The sequence below is a fragment of the Mytilus edulis genome, chromosome 5 (assembly GCF_963676685.1).
Source record: "Mytilus edulis chromosome 5, xbMytEdul2.2, whole genome shotgun sequence".
In the NCBI taxonomy this organism is placed as follows: Eukaryota; Metazoa; Mollusca; class Bivalvia; order Mytilida; family Mytilidae; genus Mytilus; species Mytilus edulis.
This window is the reverse complement of record NC_092348.1, coordinates 44003611-44017637: the sequence shown is the minus strand read 5'-3', so window position 1 is coordinate 44017637 and position 14027 is coordinate 44003611. Positions and strand designations below refer to the sequence as shown.

The 14027-nt window shown below is 31.1% G+C and overlaps 1 protein-coding gene across 1 annotated transcript in view; it reads left to right on the top strand.

The window, feature by feature from the left end:
* Window positions 1-14027, top strand: part of LOC139523746 (leucine-rich repeat-containing protein 15-like) — a 64704-nt gene that overhangs the window by 47825 nt on the left and 2852 nt on the right. The window contains exons 13-19 of the mRNA XM_071318000.1: window positions 3573-3644; window positions 4372-4443; window positions 7333-7404; window positions 8500-8571; window positions 9907-9978; window positions 11761-11832; window positions 12995-13146. Of these exons, the coding sequence (XP_071174101.1) occupies window positions 3573-3644; window positions 4372-4443; window positions 7333-7404; window positions 8500-8571; window positions 9907-9978; window positions 11761-11832; window positions 12995-13146 (584 nt within the window). The remainder of the gene's footprint in view (window positions 1-3572; window positions 3645-4371; window positions 4444-7332; window positions 7405-8499; window positions 8572-9906; window positions 9979-11760; window positions 11833-12994; window positions 13147-14027) is intronic.

The window sequence follows — 14027 nt, the reverse complement described above, 5'->3', positions numbered from 1 at the left end:
AATATTTCACTAAATGATGTATTTGTAATTCTTGTTTGATATTTTTTATTCATCTTGTTTTTGGTAATCAGTTTTTCTATTTATATAGTATACATATATATAGGAAGATGTGGCATGTGCTAGTGCCAATGAGACAACTCTCTATCCAAGTATCAATTTATAAAAGTAAACCATTATAGGTCAAGGTACGACCTTCAACACGGAGCCTTAGCTAACACCGGAAAACAAGCTATAAAGTGTCTTAAAAATTACTAGTGTTAAACCATATACAAACAGGAACGGTCTTGTTTTATCGATGTTTCTGTACATTTTAAAATATGAGCGTACCTACGACCCACAATAATATTCAAACAGGTCATTCTTTGGACAAAAATCTTTCAAAATTCCAAATATCTTCGTGGGTCGTAGGTACGCTCATAGTTAAAAAGTTAAAAAATGTACGAAAAATCTGGGCAGTTTCGATGGCCCATCGTAATATTTAAATGATATGCGGACCGGATATGATTTCCGGTACTACACTGAACTGAGGCAGACGGATTCAACTGGTCTAAACTTAAATTGGAGAAAAACAGCTTCCTTACGACAAATCACTATAATACCATATCAACCCGGCTTTTTACTAGTCTTAAATGTTGACCAGGATTCAAGTCTTGCTAGTTCACAAAGTGTCAGTCTGTTGTCTGCTCTCTGGCTGGAGTGTTTTCTCTTTTACATATATTCCCTATTTCTATCTCAATTTTATGTAATTAGACATGACGTCCTACTCGGACATATTATTGTGAATCCGGAGCAATAAGTCATTACTCTCAATAAAAAAATACTACTTAATTCGGAAATTAAGGAATACAGGTGTTATAGTTTTAGAATATTAGCCGAGATAATAGAACAATTTTTAAACCTTTATACAACATTTCTCGTAGCTTTTATATTATATTTTATTGTTTGAATCAACTGATTTACCATTCAATGAATTGCGATTAACACGTAGTGATTGATATTTGTTTGGAGTGTTCAAATCTCTATTTTATAAATATTTAATATATTTATTTATATTATTCTATATTATGTTTTGACTAACAAACTTCGTGTTTTGACTAGTATGATGTGCAAAGAAGTCAACGAATAAATTTGGATAAATAGAAACAGAATTTTTTTTTTCGATTTTAATATTATATATTAACAAACAAAATTAAAAGTCTATTATAAATGTCGTCATGCATAAGTCTTCATCCACATTTCATACAGTACTTATATGTTTATTTCCAAAAGATTATTTTGACAGGTTGCACTCCCATTAGTATGTTGTGATATAATTTCAACTAGGCATTAATATTATGAGTTCATTCTGCAATGTGTATAAATTTTCATATCAAACGTAAATTATGTCATCTGTTTCTTACCAATTAATCATACTGCTGAACTAAATAATATTGTATTACATGACCTTGCTTCGCTTTGAAATAGTTTAATATTTACAATTTATTTCTTCTGCTGTTTTTATACTTGTATATAAATTAATTTTGTGGTTCTCAAGAACCAATATGTTATCTTAATTTTTTAAGAATTTTTTTCTGCAGATATATAGAAGTCAAATGGACAATAACTGAATTTTGATATGCAACGTGTTATGTAGGAAAATAACAATCATACATGTCATAGTGCTGTTTTAAATACTCAGGTGTATCTATCATCAAATATTGACCGACGTCGAAATAAATATGTATTGGTAATACATCAAAATGAATATCTATTTTCTACCTGCCTATGTTTATAGATTATGATTTTTTTTTAAATTCTGTCTTGATGTCTCGATTTTTATTCTAAGATGTAATTTTTATTCACATGTAAGACAACACAAGAGACTTTTCTTTTACAGACACAATTTTAATTTTAAAGGGTTTGAAAAGAAACATTTCAAATTTGATGGTGACAGAAAAAATACGTTGTATGCATGTGTATTCGAATTAATGTACCCACCTTACCCAATATACACAAATACACATAAGCAAAATTAAAACGGTCTGCAACATAAACTGAATTTGAAACAATAACAATTGCATGTAATGAGTTTTTGTGGATCTGACCATTAATTAAATTTCGTCAAATCAAGACATATAAACACGTGAAAGTAATGTGTTTCTATACCTATTGTGTACATAGTCATTTATAATTTATAAAGACGTCTGAAGGATGTGTACTATTTTTTTGTAACATTTCCCCTTGATAAAACTAATGTATTGAAAACGAGGTCAACTGACACACTTATTTTCCACATTTATTTTCTAAAACACGATTTATTCATTGTTTAAGGAACGATAATACATTTAAGAAAAATATGGCTTATAAGACGACACGATTTGTCTCCCTTGTACAAAATACTGTCCTAGATAAAAGACATTGAAGACGAAAGCATTTTAAATATGACGCGAGAAAGGCGACGATTGTCGGATGAATATAATCAATAGATGATCATAAAAATAGCATTTTAAGATTAATAAATTACGGAACTTGTTAGCAGTACCCAAAACATTGTTTTTCGGACACATCAAATTTAATTTTTTCATGCATAATTATGAAATTCAATAATATTCAAAATTATGGATACGCATAATATAACTGGAAATATCATTTAATCTCATAATATTATGGATTTTCATAAAGCAGTCAAATTTAGCCAATTCCATAATATTATGGAGTTCGCTAAGTGCCCCGACTGTTCAGACCATCGTGTATTATTTGTGAAGTTGATGCGAAATATTTTTCAATGAGGTCCGACGGATTTAATAAAAAAAGAAAAAGGACGAGACGTTCATTTGACAAAACCCTGGTTCATCAACTTTCTGCTCAGACACTGCTGTGTGTAATGTACAGTAAAATGTCTTCGACCACCGTTCATAATTATGTTCTAAAACTCATTGGTAATATTGTATTTGTTTTCATAGTACAAAAACTAGACACAATATTTGAAACTTTATCCGTCATCTTGATTCATATTTACAATTTAACGTGCCAATCCTTTGTTACGTTTTACCACTTATCACTAAACAAAACCTGTGTATTGGATTTTATTGCAGATACTATAATATGACTGTTAAATATTTTCAAATTAGAATAATCTGAAATTGCCACGACATAAATAAACTTATCATTGATACTAGGACTAAACTTTTACACTTCTTTAGACGCGCGTTTCGTCTACAAAAAACTTATCAGTGATCCTCGAATAAAAAATGATTAAAAGGCCAAATTAAGTACGAAGTTGAAGAGCATAAGAAAGCGTTCACACTTGGAGGTCATTACCAAAGACTAGACCAATACGATTTGTGTTTCACAGTTAACTCTCCTTAGATAGAAGAAAAGTCGTCATTTCTGCAATTTTACCGATGGTGTCGTATACAACATGTACAAGAATGTAACATTTCGACTATGATTGGTAAAGTGGGTGCTGCGGTTTTGCAAGACATGCTAGCTGTTTCGATGCATCATATATTTCTTTAGTTTTTATTTCTACATGTTCGATTTTATGAAAGTTGAAATCTATTATTACTATCGAATATTTTTTCATATTCCAGATATCTTTATAACAACAAGATACAATCTATAGAGAGTAATACGTTCGTCAATATGACAAATTTGTATTATCTGTAAGTAAATTTAATATTTCTATTTTTTATTGGAATAAAATGCTAGTTAAGCGTCCAATTAAAAGAGACTTTAAGGATGGATCTTGAAATAAATTAAAATGTTCAAGTTTTTCAACATTACATTATACATGTTATATTAAATGAAAAAAGATTTATGATACATATTATCATGCAATATTGATTGAACACTTATATTAAATTGAGGAGCCACGGTGGCCGAGTGGTCTAATCTTAATTGACTAGGATTGTCAGTTTTCCTATCAAAAGAAGGTGGTTTTCTCCAGTCTCTCCGGCTTCTTCCGCCAATAAAGAATTGCCGCCACGGAATATCCTAAATTCAGTGCTAACAAGTGGCGTTAAAACACTCAGACATATGATTTACAGAAATAAAATATATTTTATTAGAAGCCACACATAGGCGCCTAGTTTACTGGTGATAAAGTGTGAACAGTTTCATAGTTTAAGGACACAAAAATCACACAAAAACGTACTTCCTCAAATTGTTTTACATTTTGGGATTTTATATTCTTCATGTCTGTTCTCTATTGTATTGTCCTGTAAACAGGTCATCTCAGCGTTGTACTCTACAAAAACCTGGCAGAATAGTATCGTTTCAATGACAAGTTATGAGGCTTATATTTTATATATAAACTTGATGACTTTTAAAAATGTACTTACTTTAATTCATTGTCAGAAAGTCGCCTTTTAAGAATAATTTATCTTTAAGGCATCTCTACAGCAATGAAATATCTGCAATAAAACAGTCAGCATTTATGAATCTACCAAACCTCCGTTACCTGTAAGTATATTTTATATGTTGCTATATAATCAAAGCCAATCTTTCTAGCAGTGGTATATAAAACTCAATACATTCTTTAAAGGTCTGTAATGTGGTACCCAACACTTTCACTAAAACTAATTTGGCTCGTTAAATTTTCATAAATTTTGACAAAGTATTTACTTTGACCAATTGACAAAAATATAAAAATTTCAAAAAATTTGAACTTACAATTTTATTACAAAAACTACAAGGTTATATAGCAGTTTGACAAACAATAATGTTGATCATTGAGAAGGTTAATGTTCCCTTAACACACCGTAATTAAAACGTTTAGCTGATTTTACAGAGTTATCTCCCTGTAGTTTAAGTTACCACCTTAACGTAATTTAATGATGTTATATGATGTTATATGCTCTATCATTTCGAAAAATATGTTATTGGTGAGGTTCTTGTTGCTTATTCTATAGTTTTTCATTTAGTATTTTGTGGAGTAGATTGTATTTTTATCGTTTTCTTTATGTTTTTCCGCAGCAATGTTAGTTCCTAGTTTAAATTTTAAGCATTACTCAATATCATTGGAACACTTTTATGACATGTAGGACTCGGAACCGCGCTGGTACTCTGAACCGCGTTGGTCTACGCTGAAGTGCGATGGTGACATTGTGTCGTTAACTCTTGATATCTACGCTGAAGTGAGATGATGGCTACGCTGAAGTGAGATGATGGCTACGCTGAAGTGCGATGAACAACCTAAGACTTTGAGTAAAAGTAAAATGTTTATCATCGGCTAACACCACTAAGATTTGACAAAAGTAGCTACAATCTTATTTGGAAGATGTTTTAACTTCCGTTTAGATCAAACCAAAGACTTTAATTTTTGTTTTAATCTAATTTTCCAAGTCTCCAATTCTCCTTTTAGCACACAAGAGTATTGAACAAGGTGTTTAATGAAAAAATAAAACAACACGATGCAGCGTGTATGTCTTTACATTAGTACTAAGCAGTGTCAATCTCATTTACTTAAATATTTTGATGCAACTTAGTTCTTCATCAATTTATATATATCTGATGTCGGAACAGTACCCACGAAGTAAAATACCGAGAAGTAAAATCTATGTTTGACTAATAGCGAGGCTTGTTAATTATCTCACAATATATTTTAAAAAAAAACCGATGAGGATGATATATTGGGAAGTACACTTACTGTTAAGTCGGGTTTATTTCTGTCTGACATTTGTAGACAATCAACACTGAAACCATAAAAACAAAAGACTAGAGCGACGGTGTTCTTTGAAAACAAAAAAACAAAATATCTTTGGAATAAAACAACATTATATGATCTTTACATAGCAAAAAAAATTATACATTACTAATAAAAAGCATGTTTTGTGTATAAAATTGCCAACATAAAATCATGTGACGCTTACGAATTAAGATAAATATTTAGGTTAGTATACTGTATTTATCGTACAAAAAATTATGGCATAATTCAGAAAACTGGTTAGCCCATTAGGTGACCAAATTAATCTTGCAGTTGATTTCCTGCCTAACATTTTTTTAAAACATATTTTTGTAACCTCAACATTTAATGCTTAAAACTATTCAGGACTTGAATACGGTTCATTTCTTTCATTTTTCCTTTGCTAGAATGCAACTTTCATCTATAAAACCCTATCTCCTGCCTTCGAATCCAACGTCATACACAAAACTATCGCACTTCAGTGCAAGGGCCATCGCACTTCAGCGTTACTTTCGCACTTCAGTGTCCCCGTCGCACCTCCGAGTCCTACATATATACAATATATGTTTGCTACACTAACGACAGGGTTTCAAAAGTTTTTAAAAGTCATGAGATATCAGAACAGTCGCCAGATTTGTATTCTACACAGCGGATTCACATAACAGGCGTATTGTGTGAGATACTTACTCTGATGATGCACCAGAACTGTATTGTTTTGGATTGCTTCTTCTTCGATTAATGAGATATGAACTCAAATGAATGTTATTGCATACATTTATTTATTTCAGTAATATTCATAACAACACGATAAGACTATAGAGAGTAAGACTGTCGTCAACATGACAGATGTATATCGTATATACGTACGAAGTTATTTCGATATCTATGTAACTTTGTAACATAAAATGCATTACGTGAAAACCAGTTTACCGTCCAATAAACGCAGACTAAGAAGATGAATCTTAAAAAATAAGTCCACTTATCAAAGTTAGGAAACAAGTTCATGAGGTATCGCCATTTTCATATAATATTGATAAAACCTTCGTATTGATTCAAACCACCACATGCCTTTGCGATTTAGGCTTTGCTCACTTTTGAAGGCTGTACGGTAACTAATAATCCATTTCTGTGTCATGATGATCTCTTGTGTAGAGTTGTCTCATTGGCAATCATAATATATCTCCTTATTTATTCATGGTCGTCTTTTAAATGAGTACACAGCAATTGAAATGTTAAGGTATAAATCAGGAAACAGCCTGTTTCATCAATATTTTTGATATTTTGGGAATTCAACAATCTTCTTGCATTTCCATCTACTTAATCTTTTTTATTATTTATGTGACCAGGTTGTAGATGTCTTAAAGTTTGTTTCATTTTTGGTTTTATTCCATATTTGGTCGTTTTGATAAAACGGTTATTTTTTTTTTATAGTTATCAAGATTATACTACAATGTTGACTTCTGTATACCTATTATGTCTGTATGTATTTCTAACAAATTGTTATCAATATAATGAAATTCTATGCGACTATTATACAAGTGAAAGGTGTAGCTAGCTATATAACCAGATTTAGTCCATCGATTTTTACATAGATATATCGATGCGCCAGATGTTTCTCCTTTGAAATTTCTTCTTTGTCTACTATTGCAAATATTTGTATATTCCAGTCATCTTCATAACAACAAGATACAGGCTATAGAGAGTAATACGTTCGTCAATATGACACATTTGTATCAACTGTAAGTATCGAAGCAATGTCGATTCCTTTGAATATCAAATGCATAAGATAACATCCAGTTTTATGTCCATTGACGTAGACTAAATATATTACGAATCTCTGAAATAAGTCAGCTTGTTCAAATTGTTACACACTGAATTTACACAAAAAAAAAGATCATAAGGCATCACCATTTTCAAATAATATGGATAAGGCTCTAACATTTATTAGAAGCAAAACAATGACGTCTAGTTTTTCAACTATAAAGTGAAGATCAATATGAATAAAAGTTCAATCATGATTGATTGATTGATTTTTAATATTTCAACACCACTTTGAAGACCTTTTTTTGGGTTGAATAAGTCATAGAGCCCGGAAAAAGCCACCAACCTTCGAAAGGAAAACTGTCAATTCTACACTGTTACGTTTGCATAGATACTATTTCTGAACTAAAAATATGTAGTACTGGAAATTTACTTTTGATTTTTAGTACTATGTTTTTACTTTAAAGTTATTGTAACATTTAGGTTCCTGTATTTCACAGTACTTAATTTGTAACTCAAATTTTGGTACAGAAATAATACCAACAGGGATTACAATATGCAATATCTAAAAACTTTAAGAGCTTTGAAATAGGCATTTTTAAAAATGCTAAAAATTTAACGGTGTAAGAAAAAAAATGTAGTACTTGAATTTCAGATACAAATCAAGTTCTGTAAAATACAGGTACCTGTTATTTCAAAGTAGCTTATTAATACTGAATATTATAAGAAGATTTCAAGTACTACAAGTGTTTGATACAGAAATAGTACCATACAAAAGTAGTTATGTAGTCAATAATTGGAGTGTAGCGACTATAAGGGTTTTAACTCACAACCAGTGTTGACTGATTAGTTATAGCAATTGAAGAACTACTTATATAGCCTGTCCACCGAGGCTCTCTATTAAATCAGGGAAACGCTTCATTCATAACAATTTATGACATTGTTATCACCCCCTTAAAAAAGAGAAAAGTTTGCCATAGTGCATCAGTGTCAGTATATTTGTCAGCTATTGCACATGCTTACTAAATTTTATCTGAGTGACACATGCGTTTCAAGAAAATTTTATTTTTAAGGTATCTCTACTCCAATGACATATCTACAATAAAACCGTTCGCTTTTGTTAATCTACCAAGCCTTCAATACCTGTAAGTATATTAAAAATTTTGCTACTTTATATAAACTGAAGCTAATATTAATGTTAAATGAAAAACAAGAGAAATTCTTACAACTCGAAGAATGCTAAACTTAAAAGGTTTTCAATGTATTGTAATATGATTATCTGCTCACCCTTTAGGAAAATATAGTTTGATGATGTTTTTGTTGCTAAGTCTGTAGTTTTTCAGTTATTGTTTTCTTGTCTTTTTGTTTTTTAATCGTTTTTTAAGGTTTTGTCACGGCCATCTTCGTTTCTCTTTTGAATTTCAAGTTTCGCCTCGATAATACTCGACTTGTTTTATGACATATAGGTTCTTGATTTAATTATATGTGTGTTGGTTCCTACATGGCTGAGGTCCTCTTATTGCAGTTTCCTGACAAAATGGCGTTTGTTTTGTAAAATTGATTACTATAACCTAACGGATTCGTGGTTCGTGTATATATCTACTGTCAGTTGTATATGAACGTAATTATAACCTAGTTGTTTAACTTGTATTTCCTTCTCAAAATAGTGTTCGTCTCTCAAACCACTTCATTAAATCTTTGAAAAAAGGTGTTAAGAATCTGGTATGGATAACACTCAATTGAATGGTTCACACATGAACAACAAGGATATATTTGATGTTTGTCTCTATGAATTAATCAAGGTTGTTCGCTGATTTAAACGCACATTACCTACGATTAAAACAAATTGATTCTACTTTGTATATACTTTTTTTATATGTTTACACCATTCTGTTATTAACATTCGGCCTAGTTTCTGTTTGTCATCAAGATCCCAAAAAACGTCGCTTATGTTTTATTTGCTTATCAGATAATAGTTAAACCTCACTCGGATCGTTTTCAAATAAATTGAAAATCGCACATCAGTAATGAAAATAAGCTCACCATAGATACCAGGACTAAATTTAGTATATACGCCAGACGCGCGTTTCGTCTACAAAAGACTCATCAGTGACGCTCGAATCCAAAAAAGTTAAAAATGCCAAATAAAGTACGAAGTTGAAGAGCATTGGGAACCAAAATTCCTAAAACGACTATATACTACTGTTATGTAGAGGGAAGGCACAGCGAAATCGTCAACACATTAGGTGCTGACATGTAAAAGAATACTGAAATACAGACGTTTAAGTGGAATTGTCCTCCGACGTCACTATGCCTATATCTGTGCGTTGAATTTTGTATGTAGCTGTATACCTCAGTGTTTCGTTTGAAGGATTGTCTGTTAAAACCTATCAATATTCAACTCAAATCTATATGCTAACTGTTTAGTAACAATCCTGACACATTTCAATTAACACAATATTTTGTTGTTTGTTTACTAGGTACCTATACAACAATAACCTAACATCAATCGTAGAGAACACATTTGTTAATCTTTCATCACTTTATTATCTGTAAGTTATTTGTATTCACTATAATTTACGTAACAGATGCCCAAATTTTAAACAAAGGCAAATAAATTATCGAAACTTGTCAAGAACAGCAGCAGTTTTTAAATGTTTAAATCTTGTAAATAGATTGGAATGAAACACATCAAGATAAAAAAAATCCACAAAAAATCGGATGAACTTAATTGGAGAAACCGGGAGCCTTGGCAGGGAATTGCACAGCGCATGCGAGTTTATAATCTGTCAAAAAGTCAGAGTCGTGAATTTAACACATTATACATTGTTAAAAATAATATGAAAAAAAGATATTTTTCATTCCAAATTTACAAGAATTTTATGGTAATTTTGGCAAAGATACAATATGTGTAGTGTAAACATGGACCCGCATTACATATTACTATGGATTTAACTATTTTCGTGTGCGTCAATTTTTGTAATTTGAGGGAAAACTCCAATTTCCTGGTATTCAACATGATGAATTTAAACACAGATGTAAAGTTTTAATCAAAGTTTAAATGGAATAGTCTACGTATAAAGATACAAATAGTTTGTCTTAGAAAAAGATAAAATGAAATTCTCTGTAATTGACGTCATTCAGCTGTTTTCGTTTTTTTTGTAAGCTCACTGAATGACCACTAGAGCTTTACCTATCACTAAGCGTTCGTCACCAGTCGTCTTGCATCGCAGTCGTGTTTTTTTTTTTTTTTTTCTTCTCTGAAACCTAGGAGGCACACTGAATCAAACTTTTTTTTATCAGTTTGTATCTTTTTTACAATTTGTGGAGGATGATTGTGTCTACCTACCAGGAATGCCGACATTAATAAAATAAAACATAAGGGTAAAATTCAAGTTTACCTATCATTTTGAAACTCCTGGAGCCACACTGATAAGAATGATGAACTATTGTCCATGTTAGTTAAAACTGTCAGTCAACTTCTTTTAGAGTTGTTGCCCTTAAATAACGATTTTGTCCCTATTATCTTAAAAAGTATATATATAGTATATAGACGAAACTTTAAATAGCAAACATGATCAGCTAAACTAAATAAACGAATAATTCGTCAAGACCAAAACTGTCAGACGGCTGCCTATTCAAGTTATTGCCCCTAGGTGACAATGTTAACCACATTTTTGCGTTTTTGTCTAATATCTTGAACTGTTATGAATGAAACTTTAAATAAATAATCGGCATGGCAACATTACAAATAAATCTAGGACTTATTGTTTCGTATCTTTAATGATATTGATGCTGTTATCTCAAAGACTATAAAACGATAAGCAGGATAAGATCTACAAATATGTCAAGATGACTGAAACTGTAAGTTAAATCTAGTCAATGCTAAAAGTGTTCACATTTACATCTCCAATGAAAAATACAAATGAGTTTCTCATACATTACACAAGAAAGCTTGTACTATCCTTTAACTACATGTTCATCTATTCAGCTAAGGATGGCTCACTTAAAAATTCATAGTTAAGTGAATGTTCTGGACGTATCTTTGCAATATTTAAAATGAATAATACCCATCATAAAATAGAATTTGTCTCATACTAAGACACACATCTACAGCAACATGAGTAATGCTTATGCTGTCCAATCGTTCAGTTTCCTTTTCAATCATTCACGTGATAACACATGTCAATCGACCGGCTTGTCCTTTCACCCAAGACGTTATGTCATTTTTATCAAATATAACCTCCAACATTTTTCTTCTACTGTTGAAAACTGTCTTTGATAGTCCCAATATTATAAATATGTTTAACAAACTCTATAAACATATTTTCCAGACATTTAAGTGGAAACAACATTAGTCTAATCGAGGAAAATGCTCTAGGAAACTTATCTCAGCTATCAACGTTGTAAGTTTGTTAAAACAAAAGATTCAAAATCACACACACAAACACTAACACTTAATGATACTATGTTGCTTAGACAAATTTTCAGCTGGTGCAAATGAGAAGAATTTTTCAAAATAATGAGGCAATTATTCGTTCGCGTGATAACAAAAGATTTTAGGACTTTTATAAAATAATGATGTGAATTTCAAAAGTAACAGGTCATCGTACGGCGTTCAACAATATGCACAGACTGTACCATACCGTAAAGTAAGCTATAAGATGTCTAAATTACAAAAAAAGTCTAAACAATTAAACCATAACAAACATCTTTGTAAACAATGTTCGTGCATAATTAGTTATGCAAACGTATCGCTCCTTTAAAATGCAGTATTCTTGATTACAGCACAAATATTTCGAGAAGTCATAAAATAGATAAAAAAGTAAATCACAAAAATACTGAACTCCGTTATAAATTTAAAACGGAAAGTCCCTAATCAAATGGAAAAAATCAAACTATAAAACATATCAAACGAATTGACAACAACTGTCATATTCCTGACTTGGTACAGACATTCTCAAATGTAAAAAATGGTGGATTGAACTTGGTTTTATAGCGCCAAACCTCCCACTTGTATTACAGACGCATCAAATTCGATTATAGTGACAAAGCTGCGTGACCAAAATGTGACGAACAGGGAAACAACAACAAAACGAACTCCACCAAAAACCTGGGTTGATTTTAGGTGCTCCGGGATGGTAAGCATATCCCGCTCCACATGTGGTAACCGTCATATATTGCTCATGTTAGTACTAAGCCGGTAAATAGCCTAATTCGGTAGGTCACATTCGTGAAAAAGGAACGGGAATCCCGGATTGTAGTTACGACATAAGGTACATATCCAATATCATCTGTACAATCGGAAATTGCAGCATTTCTAGGTTATTGTTTACAATGAGATTCACATAGCGTAATATTATCGTTTTTCTAGTTTCCTTGGGTTTAAGACATCTATCCAATCGAGTTTTATTTCTTTACTTATTCAAATCTGGAAATAAATTAATAATTAATGTAAAAAAAAAACACACCAAAATACGTACCAACTTATTCATTGTGGTTTTTTTTGTCTGCCACTATTACCCCTGAACTTTAACATGATTCAATTATTAATATTTATGATTGCAGGAACCTTGCTTCAAATCCAATTAACTGTGATTGCAGTGTAATTCCATTCTGGTCTTGGATAATTGAAAGAGCATTTCTTGGAACAAGTGCTAAATGTAGCGACGGAAAATTTGTTTTATCTGTGAGATCCGCTGAGCTGGACAAATGTAATCGTAAGTTATATAAACAAATAGCACTTAGGATGAGTGATTATATAAGGAAACACATAAACTATGTAATTACTTTTAAATAAGAAATTTGTGTTCGTTAAAAAATGTGTCTACTCTATCAAGATAATAATATCTTTTAAAAGAAAACATAATTGAAAGGTTCATTAGTCTTGACACCATTAACACACATGAACAATCAAAGATAACAAAAATATATGTTAAAAGACCCTCAAAAATAACTCTAGCGACAATGAAAATAGTGGAATTGATAATTTTTTTGAGTGTCAAAAATTTGTTGGAAGAACTTAATAAATAGTTTTGATTTACCTATATACCACTTCACCTCATAATATTGTTAACAAAAAATTCACACACCTATTCAAATGGGCATTTAAAAAGTCAGAATGCAAATAAGTATGTTCAAAATCTTTAAGGTCATTTTTTTGTAACAACAAACAAAAGAATTTTGTCAATTGAACCTGCTTTGATACTATAACTACACTGGAATTTTTACTAGATAAAATTTGTGTTCGCAGTTGAGACTCCGTATATCGTCAAGTTATTGGAATTCCAATGGAGACTTACTGTGCACCAATGATTGCTGACCTATTTCGATATTGTTATCGGTTACAGTTTATGACTAAAATCAGCAAAGACCCTCGAAACAACATCTGATACAAACATTTAATAACACTTTTAGATATTTGGATGATATATTGACGCTCAATAAGGACATCTATATTATAACGGGAAACTTGTTACAAAAGTTATGATAAATGAGATGAGTTTTAATTTCCTATTGGTAATTATCCATTTTTACTGTGTGTATTACTGTGTTTTTTTCTTCATTGATTAATGGTATAGCGGAGGGTTGAAATATCACT